The sequence below is a fragment of the Physella acuta genome, unplaced genomic scaffold (assembly GCF_028476545.2).
Source record: "Physella acuta isolate Inbredline_101_S28 unplaced genomic scaffold, ASM2847654v3 ptg000456l, whole genome shotgun sequence".
Lineage (NCBI taxonomy): Eukaryota > Metazoa > Mollusca > Gastropoda > Physidae > Physella > Physella acuta.
The window spans coordinates 493,465-506,177 of NW_026731975.1; the positions used below are offsets into that span (position 1 = coordinate 493,465).

The 12,713-nt window shown below is 33.6% G+C and overlaps 1 protein-coding gene across 2 annotated transcripts in view; it reads left to right on the forward strand.

The window, feature by feature from the left end:
- Positions 1-10,784, forward strand: part of LOC131943458 (nuclear cap-binding protein subunit 2) — a 204,318-nt gene extending 193,534 nt beyond the window's left edge. Inside the window, exons 2-6 of one of the 2 annotated variants that reach the window (XM_059303606.1) lie at positions 6,154-6,275; positions 8,219-8,248; positions 8,935-9,116; positions 9,900-10,038; positions 10,463-10,784. In XM_059303606.1, the coding sequence (XP_059159589.1) occupies positions 6,210-6,275; positions 8,219-8,248; positions 8,935-9,116; positions 9,900-10,038; positions 10,463-10,558 (513 nt within the window). In that variant the 5' untranslated portion in view covers positions 6,154-6,209 and the 3' untranslated portion in view covers positions 10,559-10,784. The remainder of the gene's footprint in view (positions 1-6,153; positions 6,276-8,218; positions 8,249-8,934; positions 9,117-9,899; positions 10,039-10,462) is intronic. The other variant, XM_059303607.1, reaches the window with a different exon arrangement.
- The last annotated feature ends 1,929 nt before the right edge of the window (positions 10,785-12,713 follow it).

Genomic DNA, 12,713 nt, shown 5'->3' on the forward strand with positions numbered 1-12,713 from the left:
TTTAAGATAAAAAGCTGGATACCTTTAAGTAAGATTTTTGCTATAAGGGAAGTATGGTGACAAGTATTAGCTAAAGAGTTAACTGGTGACTATCTATAGGTAAGTGGTTCCCTTTCAAACTACCAATTGGTAAAAGCGATTCTGTCTAAATTTGAGAAAAACAAACACCGAAATTATTACTACAGATTTAACATCTATAATACAACTAACCATGGTCTGATATTGGTGTAAAAAATAAACAATGTTTAGGAAAACCCAAAGTAAAATAACAGAATGAGATTTAGAAAGCGGGTGGTGTGACGGGGTGGGGAAAAGGATAAAAATGGGAAAGGGGCAAATAATGGGAAAAGGGGCAGATAATTGGGGAAGGGGGAGGAGCTCCACAACGCAATCAGTGGACTTGAAAAGTTTCAAACTAGAACCGGGACAAATTAAGCGAAATAATGAAGTCAGATAGGCGGCCCTGACCGGAGTTAGCTCAATCGAAACTGTTTTCTTTTTCTGTCGCCTTCTCTCTCTCTCTCTCTCTTTCTATCATTCTCTATCGCTCTCTCAACCTTCCCCCCCCCCCCCTTGTTTTCTCTTTTTGTCCTCTCTCTCTCTCTCTCTCTCTCTCTCGTTCTTTCTCTCCCCCTCTTAGTTTCTACTCCCTATTTGAGAATGTTATCCCCGATAATTAGACATCTATAAATGTTTTGAAATACAATATTTATTTTTAACTCCACTTAAAAATCAAAGGGCTTGGAATATAGGCCTATGCCCCAATCATTTGTAATCAACTTAATTAAAAGAATCCTTAATTAAATTTTAATAACCTAAATAACCAGTAACGATGAGAAATATGCAGACTGTTATTAAATAAATATACAATTTTTTACTAACTTTGAAAAGAAAAAAAAATACTCACACCATGTATATTAAAAATTGTAGTTTGATATATCAAAAATTAAAAACTGATCCCACTTTTTGTTTTAAATTATTCCCGTTGTCATTTTTAATGTTCCTCAATTGTGTAAGAAATCACACACAATCACAGCACGAAACTAAAATTATATTCACTCAACTGAATTATCAATTCCAAAACAACACAAGCAAGAAAAAAAAAATTACACTCGTCCCTCTCTCTTACGATAATTGCCCTGAATATTCCACATCAACACCTTAGTGGACACAACGGCATCACCAGATCCTGCTAATGCCAGCCCAGACTCACGTCAGAGCGGGGACGGACAGGTCCATGCCAGACCCAGATGAAGGTCAGTCACATGATGGCATCTCTCTCGTTGTTTTTGTCGCTGGGGTTTTTTCCCCTGTTCCTCTCTAATAGCATACGAAAGTGGTAGGCCTCACCGGAAGCCAGGAATATATTACAGGGACGGGAGTCTATGTACGCTAAGCTTAGACATAACGCGACAAGTGTATTGACTTCAGCTTAATAGACAGTGTTTCTTTCAGACATTTTACTTCGAGGGGTGCTTTATTACTTGTAAGAGACTAGATGTCTGAGATCAATGCATAGATTACGTGAAATGATTAAAATATTTAATTTAAATATTAAACACAACATGATAACTTAAACTTCATCTTTAATTAATTTTTTTTTATAATGCACAACTCGGTAAATAAAGAAATTATTGAGTTAAGCCCCCTTCTAACTCTCCTTACTAACCTTACTAGCAAACACGCATATACACTGAAGAGAGCTCAAAGTTGTATTTCTGTTTGTCTTTGTTGAATCTACCGGCGTTCTGTTTCTGTACTTTCTGATAAGCTATAAAATTATTTACAGAAGCCGATGTAAATGTAAACTGTGTAAACTTAGTCTATAGAATTTTTTTAAAAGTGTACACACGAATGCCATCAACTGTGGCCGTGATTAACGAATTAGGTTCTAATAAGAAAGCCGGCTAATTACTTAATGGCATCTAATGAACGGGTTTCGTACTGTCGATATGGTAAATGGTGTAAGGGTTGTGATTTAGATTCAAGCTTGGATTAGATACATAACCGGGACTATAATTATGGCTTGAGTCAGAGCTAAGCTTTATCTTGGGTTAGGTTCAAAGCTATAGTTAGGATCAGAGAGAGAGAGAGAGATAGTTGGAGAAATGATACAAGCAAAAGTGAATGAGCTTCGACACGCCTAGCCGTCACTTTTAACTCACACAGAAGAATCCAGAATTCTGACACAGTCAATTAGATATACACAGAATTTTGACACAGACAATTAGATATACACAGAATTTTGACACAGACAATTAGATATACACAGAATTTTGACACAGACAATTAGAAGTATCCAGAATTCTTACACAGACAATTAGACACACCCATTATTTTTTAACATATTTAAAGCATCAAGTATTCCGACACAATTAAAAGTTTATTATTCTTACACAACTTGAATTACCAATTAGTAGGGCCTATACTTATACAACTACCTTGAAGTGTCATGAATCACGACATTTACTTTTAAATACACAGCATTTTGACGTAACATCTACTGTCTACAACACGTGTTATTTTCTAAAAAAAACAACGTTGAACTGAACAGTAAATCCATAGTTTCCAACGTAACGTGATAAAGTCCTATCTGATACCCTCGGCTTCCCGCGTTTGTCTTCTAATTAATCTATAAAATACTGAAACCAGATACCTAGGGTGGGTGGGTGGGACTGGGTGGAATTTCGCAATTTATGACATTGCCGTCAGGATTTAAAGCCTGAAATCGTGAAATTGACACTGCTCGGGATGACAGCAGATTAAAAATAGAAAATCGGTTTATTTCTGTGGCATTTTTAATCATCCCCAGATTCAATATCTGATGGCATTTTATTTACTGGAAATGGTTGCTTTAATCCCTTTTATAGAATTGTAAAGTTTTATTTTTCTATTTTTATTTATTGTGATTGTATGAGTTTACTTGTTGTTTTAAAACAAAATAAATAAAAAATAAATATACTTTTATCTTTGGTTTTAAAAAAGGTTGTTTTTTACTTCTTTTTAAAAATAATAATTTAAAAAGAGACTACAATTATTTAAATAATGAAAATTACATTTTTTTTATTTCTGAAAGTTTTTAAAAAAAACTCCGGTTTTTAAATCATCACAATATTGGCGATGTAGCCTAATTAATGAGACAGGAACGGTTTTGAATTCCATTTAATTTATTTAAAAATAAAATAACTTACAACCACTTCGAAATTTACGTACACCAACGTGACATTTAAAACTTAACCAAACTACAGCTAATGATCGTGTACACATCTAAATAAACAATAACATAACACACTTAGCACGCGTGTTGCTGAATTCCAATGATGGCTGATCCCAATGAAATCATCAAGCTAGGGAAAATGCCATAGCCATTACGGGCTCAGGAAAAAACAAATTGACGGGGATCTAGCCGGTTTACTGGTCACGTTTGGAAGATGGCAACCCGCACGGCATCGTGTTTGCTAGGCCTTTGTCGTCACATATTCCAGATGAGTGGTTCTTACATTGTGTAGGTGAGGTCTATAGTCACATATTCTAGATTAATGGTTTTTACACTGTCTAAGTGAGATCTTTATAGTCACATATTCCATATGAGTGGTTCTTACATTATTTACGTGAGGCCTTTGTTTTCACATATTCCATATCAGTGGTTCTTACATTGTCTAAGTGAGGTCTATAGTCACATATTCTAGATCAGTGGTTTTTGCATTATCTAAGGCTATAGTCACATATTCCAGACCAGCTGTTCTTACACTAAGTGAGGTAGTAGTAGTTACATATTCCCAATCAGTGTTTCTTAAATTAACAAAGTGAGGTCTTCGTAGTCACATATTACAGACCAGTGGTTCTTACACTGTCTAAGTGAGGTCTATAGTCACATATTCCAGAACAATGGTTTTTACATTATCTTAATAATGTCTTTGTAGTTACATATTCCAAACTAGTGGTTCTTGCATTATTTAACTGAGGAATTAGCAGTCACATATTCGAGACCAGTGGTTCTTATATTATCCAAGGAAGGTCTTTGTAATATATTATATTCCTTATTAGTTTTTCTTAAATTAACAAAGTGAGGTATTTCTCGTCCTATAGTTAAGACCTGTAAGTTCTTCGTAGCTTAATTGATTAAAGTTTTTATAGTCACATACTTTAAATCTTAATTTGCGTAATTTTTTTCACATTCTAGTGATGGTCTTTTTTTTCTACACGTTATGTAATATCTTACAGGCAAATATAAATGACTGTCATTGTAAAATATCTCCATTTTTTTAAAAAAATGCTATTAATAAATTTCTTTTGTAGCCGGGAGTGCTCGCCCTTATACCGTTAGAGTTAGATCTAGTAGTTAGCGACCTCTGTTCAGTCCGGATATTGTCTCTGGCCCTAATCCATGCCAAGTCACGTAACACGAGAACGCTTCCATCAGAAAAATCTATAGGCTGCTCGTATCTTATTGTCTCTACGTTATCTCAAGCCATTAACAAAATATGGGTGATTTTTTTTCTTTCTGAACGGCCCGTTCGTGAATGACGTCATCAGTGTTTCTTCCAGACTTTTTTCTCCGGGGGGGCACTTGAAATCTTCGGAGGGGCGGTAAACTTTCTTCGGGGGGGCGGACACTGTTAAAAGTATATATTTTCTATATAAATTATATAAATTTCATTTCGTTCGGATTTTTCGGGGGGGGGGGGGGGGGCGAAGCCCCCCCCCCCCCCCCCGAAGAGATGCCTGGAAGAAACTCTGGACGTCATACGATCGTGGCCAAATTTTACCCCCCAAACAGTTAGTCACAAAAAAAAAGCTGGTAGGGGAGCGGGCAGGGAAAGTGCCAGTGGAGTTATGCCCCCTTCCTGCGCCCCCCCCCCCCCAAGAGTTGCCTGAAAGAAGCTGATAGTTAGAGCCTGGTAGAAATAGGCCTTTAATGCAACAGCGGGCATCTCGGTGTTAAAATATTTAAGAAGGGGTCAACTATGTCAGTGTATTTTGTTGTTAAAAATGACACCGTTTCAACAGGTTAGAATATTATTAGAAACAATTTAATTTTTACTTCACCTAATTTTGTATATGGAATTACTATCCAGTATATACTGACACTATACTACATAGGCTACTATAAAATCATGGCTCAGCATTTTTCATAAATATATGTTTGTTTTTTTTGGCTGCAGAGGCGTAGCGACCCTTCCCGGCGCCCGGGGACAAACTTTTCGATTTGCACCCCTCCCTCAAGATTTCTTTTTTGCACCCCCCCTCCCCAAACTTTCGATTTGCACCCCCCTCAAGAATTCGATTTGCCCCCACCCCCCACTCAAACTTCCGATTTGCACCACCCCCCCTCCCTCAAGATTTCGATTTGCACCCCCCCCCCCGTCACACGTTCGATTTGCACCCCCCTAAACCTTTCAATTTATTTTTCCAACCCATTTTGGCGCCCCCTAAGGTCGGCGCCCGGGGACATATGTCCCCCCCCCCCCCCCGCCACACCCCCCCCCCCCCCTCGCTACGCTACTGTTTGGCTGGAAAACCATTAAATCCTAGAGTTTTGTTAAGTGTTGGTCTATGAATGATACTGTAAACAGTGATACACATTTTGTTATTTTATTATTCCTGCAAAAATTAACAGAAAGCACTATTTTACCTTGTAAATGTATATGTATAGCGCCTAGCAAAGGAACAATTAAGGTAAGTAATTCTACAAAACATTAAATAACAATCCAAAATGAGTTGTATCCCTTTATGTTTTTGTTTATGGGTTTTTTTTTTTTTTTTTTAATCAAGCAAGTAAATTTAAATGCAAGATTGCATTAAAAATGAAACGTTACAGATCGGCGCAAAGAAATCATTTTAATTTTTAAAAATTTTAATGTATTTAGATTCTAACACTAAAATATGTTCGATTTAGAAATGTATTCCCGTTTCCCATCATTTTGTTTAGAATAAAGTTAAATAATGTTGTCTCCCTTGTACTTCCGGAACATTCTATCTGTGTTGAATGCTGCTATCGAATCGATACCTTTTTAAAGTATCGTATATACAATTATTAAATAGGTTGTTTTAATGTATCGATACTGATTTACAAATCACTATAATCATAACCGCCCTTGTTGTTTATCAACCATACTGACCAAGAGGAATACACAACTAGTTGGACGTTTGTTTTATTTTTATAACCTAGCCTTAAGTCTACTAATTTATTTAAATTCCATACAACAATGAGCAAAAGGAAACTGCCAAGTGGGTCCGTAGCCCTTAGTCAGTATCGAGACCAGCATTTTAGGGTAAGTCATCTAGAAATAGAAAACTGCCAATTTATTTAGGCCTACTAGATCTATTTATTTTTTAGGTAATCTATCGTTTTGGGTACGTAAAATCGCCCGCGGCTATTTATGTACGAAAACGTTACCTCATTGTCAAGGCTTTAATAGAAGTATATTGTCATACTTTTGTGTCAAATATTATAGATAAATGAATAATAAACCTAAATCAATAGATAAATATATCGATATAGGCCAGAAATTAACTTTAAACAGCAGTGTCTGAGAGCAAGATTTGCTATATAAACAGCAGCCATTTGTAAAATAGAGTGGCTTCCCCCTGAATCTGGCGCTAAAAGCTTATAAAAATAAAACTTAGACAAGATGGCTGCTATAGTAAATGAGCTTGGTTGCATCTGTTGGAAACATAGCTAGTCTTCATTTATTACGGAAAAGTTTTAATTCAATTGTTTAAAATCAGGTACATAAATGAATCAAGGAAACATTTTTGAATTTTTTAATACATAAATCCTCCTCAAAATGTGAAATAATTATTAAAATTTAAGGAGTCACCTGTTTTTCACATTACAAATCGCGGGCGATTTTACGTACCCAAAACGATAGATTACCATTTTTTATTTTCATTTTTTATTCCACACTCAAAACAAAAATTTAGATCTCTAGATTAGATCTAGAATCTAGACAGATTCTAAACTCTAAGAGGATAAGCCAAGCAATAAAATTCACTGGCTCCTAGAGTCTAGACTCGAGTTAGAGTCCTACGCTAGACCGCTAGAGAATCCCTAGAGATCTAGATTCTAGATCTTTAAGAAATAGCAGTATCTAGAATCTAGATCTATCTTCTTTAACTTCTTAGTTCTTAGCTATCTACTCTAGTCAGTCTAGAATCTAGTGGTATCTAGTCTAGGCCTAACTAAATGTTTTGCTTGTTGTTACTACTATACTATGAGTATGATGAACTCACTGTTATGAACTTCAACTTTCAACATAGCGACTAGATCTAGAATCTAGAAATCTATGTCTCTAGACTTTAGATTAGTCTAGAGTAGTCTAGAATCTAGTACTCTCTTGTCTAACTAGCTAGAGGCATAGCACGACATTGGATTGGTCCTCCCAAAAATTCATGTTGGTGGGTGACGTATGACAATATGAGTAGGCATTTCCAATTTTATTATGATTTGAAATTCTCGCTTGAGCTGTGATACTACAATAATGAATGTCTTGCGTATTCTAGTTCAACGCTCATTCAAATCATAGTAAAAATCATAATTTTAGGCTACGTTACTTTATTTTAAGGCACCTATCCTAGATTTTTGCTAATTAAAATATGGAATTTATATCAAAACTAGGTCCTTATACTTATGGCACTCAAATATACACACACATTCCGTTTATATTAACAATGGCTATCAGGCCCTGGCTAATTGCTCCATGGCAAATATAGCTGTATTTTCAGCTAGTGTTGTTGGGAATTCAGATTAGTGAGGACCTTGGCTGTCCCTCTTTATTGAATGGAAATTTAGTTTTATTTTAATTCTCTTTTTTTTAAATGATATAATTATGACAGGTTGGTATTAATAATTAAGATTGAGAAATAGTTTTTTTATTGATTAGAAATTGTAAGTCACTGTGTTGAACAGTGTTACTCATTGTTATTGTTATCACAAAGTAAAAACGGTGTGATATGGCAATCGTTATAATATTTGAAGTATGTATGTGATGCTGTGTGCCAAATACAAGTACTATGTCTGAATGCAAGTTTGAATGTGAATGTCCAATGAATCAAACACAGAGTTTTAAAATTTTTTAGCTGTCTTATACTCCTTCCTCCAACTACATCCGCTTGGCTTTTTAAACTCGTGGGCGTAAGGTTTTAAGGATATAGGTAAGGTAAACAGGTTAACATACATTTTTACTATACTGTACCCCTTGTGTCATTATTATAGAGTACAGATAGCAAGAATACTTCTATGAGGGTAAGTATTTTGTCTCTGTGTTGATTTCAAAGTATTTTGGAATCATGGAGGAGAAAATGCATTTAGAAATGGGAGCAATTATTGTTATTTAAAATAAGCCCTTGATTGATTCATCACTTTTTGGAAGAACAAGGTAAAAACAATAAAATAAAAGCACAGAGTAATACAAAATTTATTGTTTGAGGTATAAGCTTAAGTTTTAAACAGACAGTACATTGTCATGTAAGGCAGCTCAATCACTTTGTGTGCTTGTATGCAAAGCACTTCATGCTGTAAGTAGTTTTTGGTTTAAATATTCAAAATGCAATACATTGATTTATTCATCTTAACAATTTAAATTTAATAACATAATATTTGAGTTATTCTTTATTGGTCATTAACTCCATTTATATTTTCAATTTACAAATGTAAGTAACTATTACTTTCTAACACATAAGTTATGGTAAGTGAAATGTTTCAATTTCAATGTGTGTGTTCATGTATTAATTTGTCATAATTTACAAATTATTTAGTTTATTTTTTTATACTTAAGACGGTTAAGTATTATGTAATTAAATTTCTAGGTTTCTTTTATTATTGAGACTTTTTCCTTACATTTTAACTCTTCGCATGTTTTAAATACGTTACCATATCTATTTTAATCAATATATTTTAACATTAAGCTTTTTCAATGCATATTTTTGCAGGGAAATCGAGCAGAGCAAGAAAAATTACTTCTCACAAGTTGTACATTATACATTGGCAATCTCTCCTTCTATACAAGCGAGGCCCAGATTCACGAGCTTTTCAGTAGAGCTGGAGATGTCAAGAGGATAGTCATGGGGCTTGATAAAGTGCAGAAAACACCTTGTGGCTTCTGTTTTGTTGAGTATCCTTTTTAGGATCACTGTTCATGGGGATTAAGGAGAAACTGTTGGTTAGCTGCCCTAGATGTCTTCTGCAATAATATCACCAATATTTTGAAGGGTTTTTATGACCCTTTGCAGATGTGTGTTTAATAAAAAGCTTTAATGGCCATCCACATTTTCATATAAACGGTCCACTGTTTGATTAGTGGGTTGTTTTGTCCTTAAATAATAATACTTGCTTTCATATGCTTAAGTGGCCGGCAAATAAAACATGTTACAGAGTTGTGCACCTGCAAACAAATGATTGCAAGAATACATATATTATAACAGACACTTTAGGTGTCAGATTTTGTTGTTTTTGTTCAAACATTGATTAGTGGATAATAATATGAAAAAAAAAACCTATACCAGTAGTAATAATTTGCTTGTACAATGCACAGTTATCTTTCTTGTCCATTTTTCTAATGTGAGCAGCAGATGGTGCAAAGCTTGACAGCCCTGCACTGAGAAAAAAAAATGGTGTAATGCTGTAATTATACATTAACAGGGACATACCCAGATACCCTGTTTGCTAAACTTTAGCTACATTGTGTCACATTGATTATAGTTTATTTTAGTAGTTCTTGGAGTACACTTGTTTTTAAACACAGATTTAAAATTAGTTCTGAAGCTCAATTTTATATTGATATCATATATTTGTAGGCCTATACTTTTTATTGAAATATTATTTTAATAGGGAACAAACTTAGTCTTTATATTTAAAACCCTTTAATATCAAATGTTGCCTTGACTTGCCTAACCAGATATTATATCAGATATGATGCAGAGAATGCCATGCGCTACATTAATGGGACACGCTTAGATGACAGGATTATTCGTACTGACTGGGATGCTGGCTTTAAAGAGGGACGACAGTATGGCAGAGGAAAGACTGGAGGACAGGTATGATTCTCAGCTTTTTTTTTTTGGATTGGAGTATTTTAGGGTATGGCAGTTACATTTTCTGTCATTGGCATGGTGTGGGATTGTTTATTAAAATTAAAGTATATTTTTTGTTCATCTAATATTTAATTAAGGCAACTAAAACAGCTTGTGAAATATTTGTTTTTAATTCTTGACTTTTTATAATTAGATTTAACATCTTAGGACTATTATTTTATACACACTGTATAATATATTGTGAAATGTGTTTTGTATACACCTACTAAAACAATTGAATTTTGAGCTAATAGATTTTTGTGTTTATAGTTCATTTCTGTTTTTATTTTAATTATGTTTGAGATAACAAAGCTAATCTAGGAACATTAAGAACACATTGTTTAATCTAATCTGTGAACCAGTAATTTTTTCCGTTTCATATTAATAGGTTAGAGATGAATATCGTACAGACTTTGATGAGGCTCGAGGTGGATACGGCAAAATGTTGGCCACCAAAATCAGACGTACCAGTGATGTGTCCTAACTGTTGTGACTGAGGATGAAAGTGTGTGGCTGTTCTTTGACTGACTGAGAATGAAAGTGTATTTTTAATTTTTAGTGTAAATAAAGTAAAAAGATATCTGGGCAATCTAAAGATGAGATTGCTGTTTTTTTTTTTTTGTACAAAATCATTGTTGTTTTATGACATTCAATTTTCATTAATTCATTGGTCATTTAAAATAAATACTTGTAATAATTGATGGAAACTTCTTTTGTTTGACTTTTAAGTTGAGGTTGTCTGAGTATTGTATGTTATTTTAAATTCACAAATGATTGAAATGTATGTAATTGTAGCTTAAATACATCAAAAAATTAAGCAGAAGATTATATTTCTTTTTGATTTACCAGCTTTAATGTTTATAAAAATCATGGTAGTTATATTTATTTACACAAGTAACCATATTTTAAGTGCTCTGATAAGTTTTTACACAAAATCTGAACATGCCAGCATATTCCTCTGGTAAAACTTCCCAGAACACTATCACTAAGTCTTATTATTAATAAACTGCACTGTTTTGCGTCTTAACTGCAGTAAATTCAGTTTATTAAAGCTTTAGAATTTTACAGTTGAATACAGGGATTTTATATATTTGGTTAGGATATTTCTTGTTATTGACAAAATTTGAGTGATCTCCCTCTATTCTGAACTCAACCAGTTCACAACACCTGGAAAACTAACTGGTTGATCACTATAGGGAAGAGGTCGGCAACCTGTGGCTCTTTTGATGTCGAGATGTGGCTCTTCATCTCCATGCAAAAATATTAATAGTTATATTATTTCATTTTCATAACTCATAAAAATATTGTTCTGCAACACTCAATATTAATTAAAGAAATAACAATAAACACTCGCTATTCTATTAGAATATTTAGTTACTCCCTATTTCAAGGTACTTCCTACTAACTTGTCTATCCCTAATTGAAACTCCGAAATGAAAACATCCGTCACATTTCTTACACTGATACATTTCTGTAGACTACCACTTTGATATCACATATATGTAGACCACCACACTGATATCACATCGAAATTCTATAGACTACCACTCTCATGCGTGAAGCAAAATACCGAATCACAAAACTTGTGTTTACTTTCTCGTATACGAAGTATAGAGGAAGTATTGTAAACGTGCAAAAAAAAAGATTTTTACAAATCTTGACGTTTTACACCTCTCAGAGTCGGAAAAAAATAGTTTTGCAATTTTGTCCATATGGTTGTGTGTGTGTGTGTCTTAGAATAAGATAACTTAAGTACCGTTACAGCTAGGTTGATGAAATTGCATATATAACTTAATAAGTCTATATCAAATGTGTTGTTCTATATCAATTTTTCACAGATTTCCTGTAACCGGAAGTGGAACTTATTCTACTTTCAATTTTCCCAAAAGCCTATAACTGAATACTGTTTCTGATAGATAAAAGGAGTTTCACGTGTAAGTAAAAGATCTAATTGTCTGCATTCTGTCGAATTTTGAGTCATTTCCGTTGACCGGAAGTAGTAATTTACGCTATTTCCGATTTCTCAAAAAAGAATATGAATTTATAAAGTACAAATAATACTCCGCATATTATACACATTGTTTGGCGTTCAATTGGTGCGCAATTCTTTTTTTCTCCGAGATTCTATTCTATTTTCAAAAAGTTTAAGTAATTAAAAATGGATTTAAAATATTGTCTAAATCCCGAGTTGCCATCCCCCATTGTTTTATATAAGACATAAGAATGTTCGAGAACGTTTAGGGGAGATTACTCCCGTTTTATTTATTGCACGATTACAATACTTCCTCTATACTTTGTATACGAGAAAGTAAAAAGCGCATGGAAAGGGAAATAACTTAAATTTAAAAAAAAAAATACACAAACTGTGCAAATACATTTTTTAATTGGAGCTTTAAATTCATTTAAAATATTGATTAATTTTGTAAAATTAACAATATTTGTTAGTTTAAATATTGATAAAAAAATGTATTATTTATTAAAATTTAATATTTTTTATTATCTCTATTATAAACAAAAAGACAATAAGAATACGTATTATTAATTGGTATAGATAACATCACTAACTCTTAGAAATTTGGTCTTAGTTATAAAGAAATGGTAAAAATTTTGGATCCCCGTTCCGGGATAAGATGGACAAT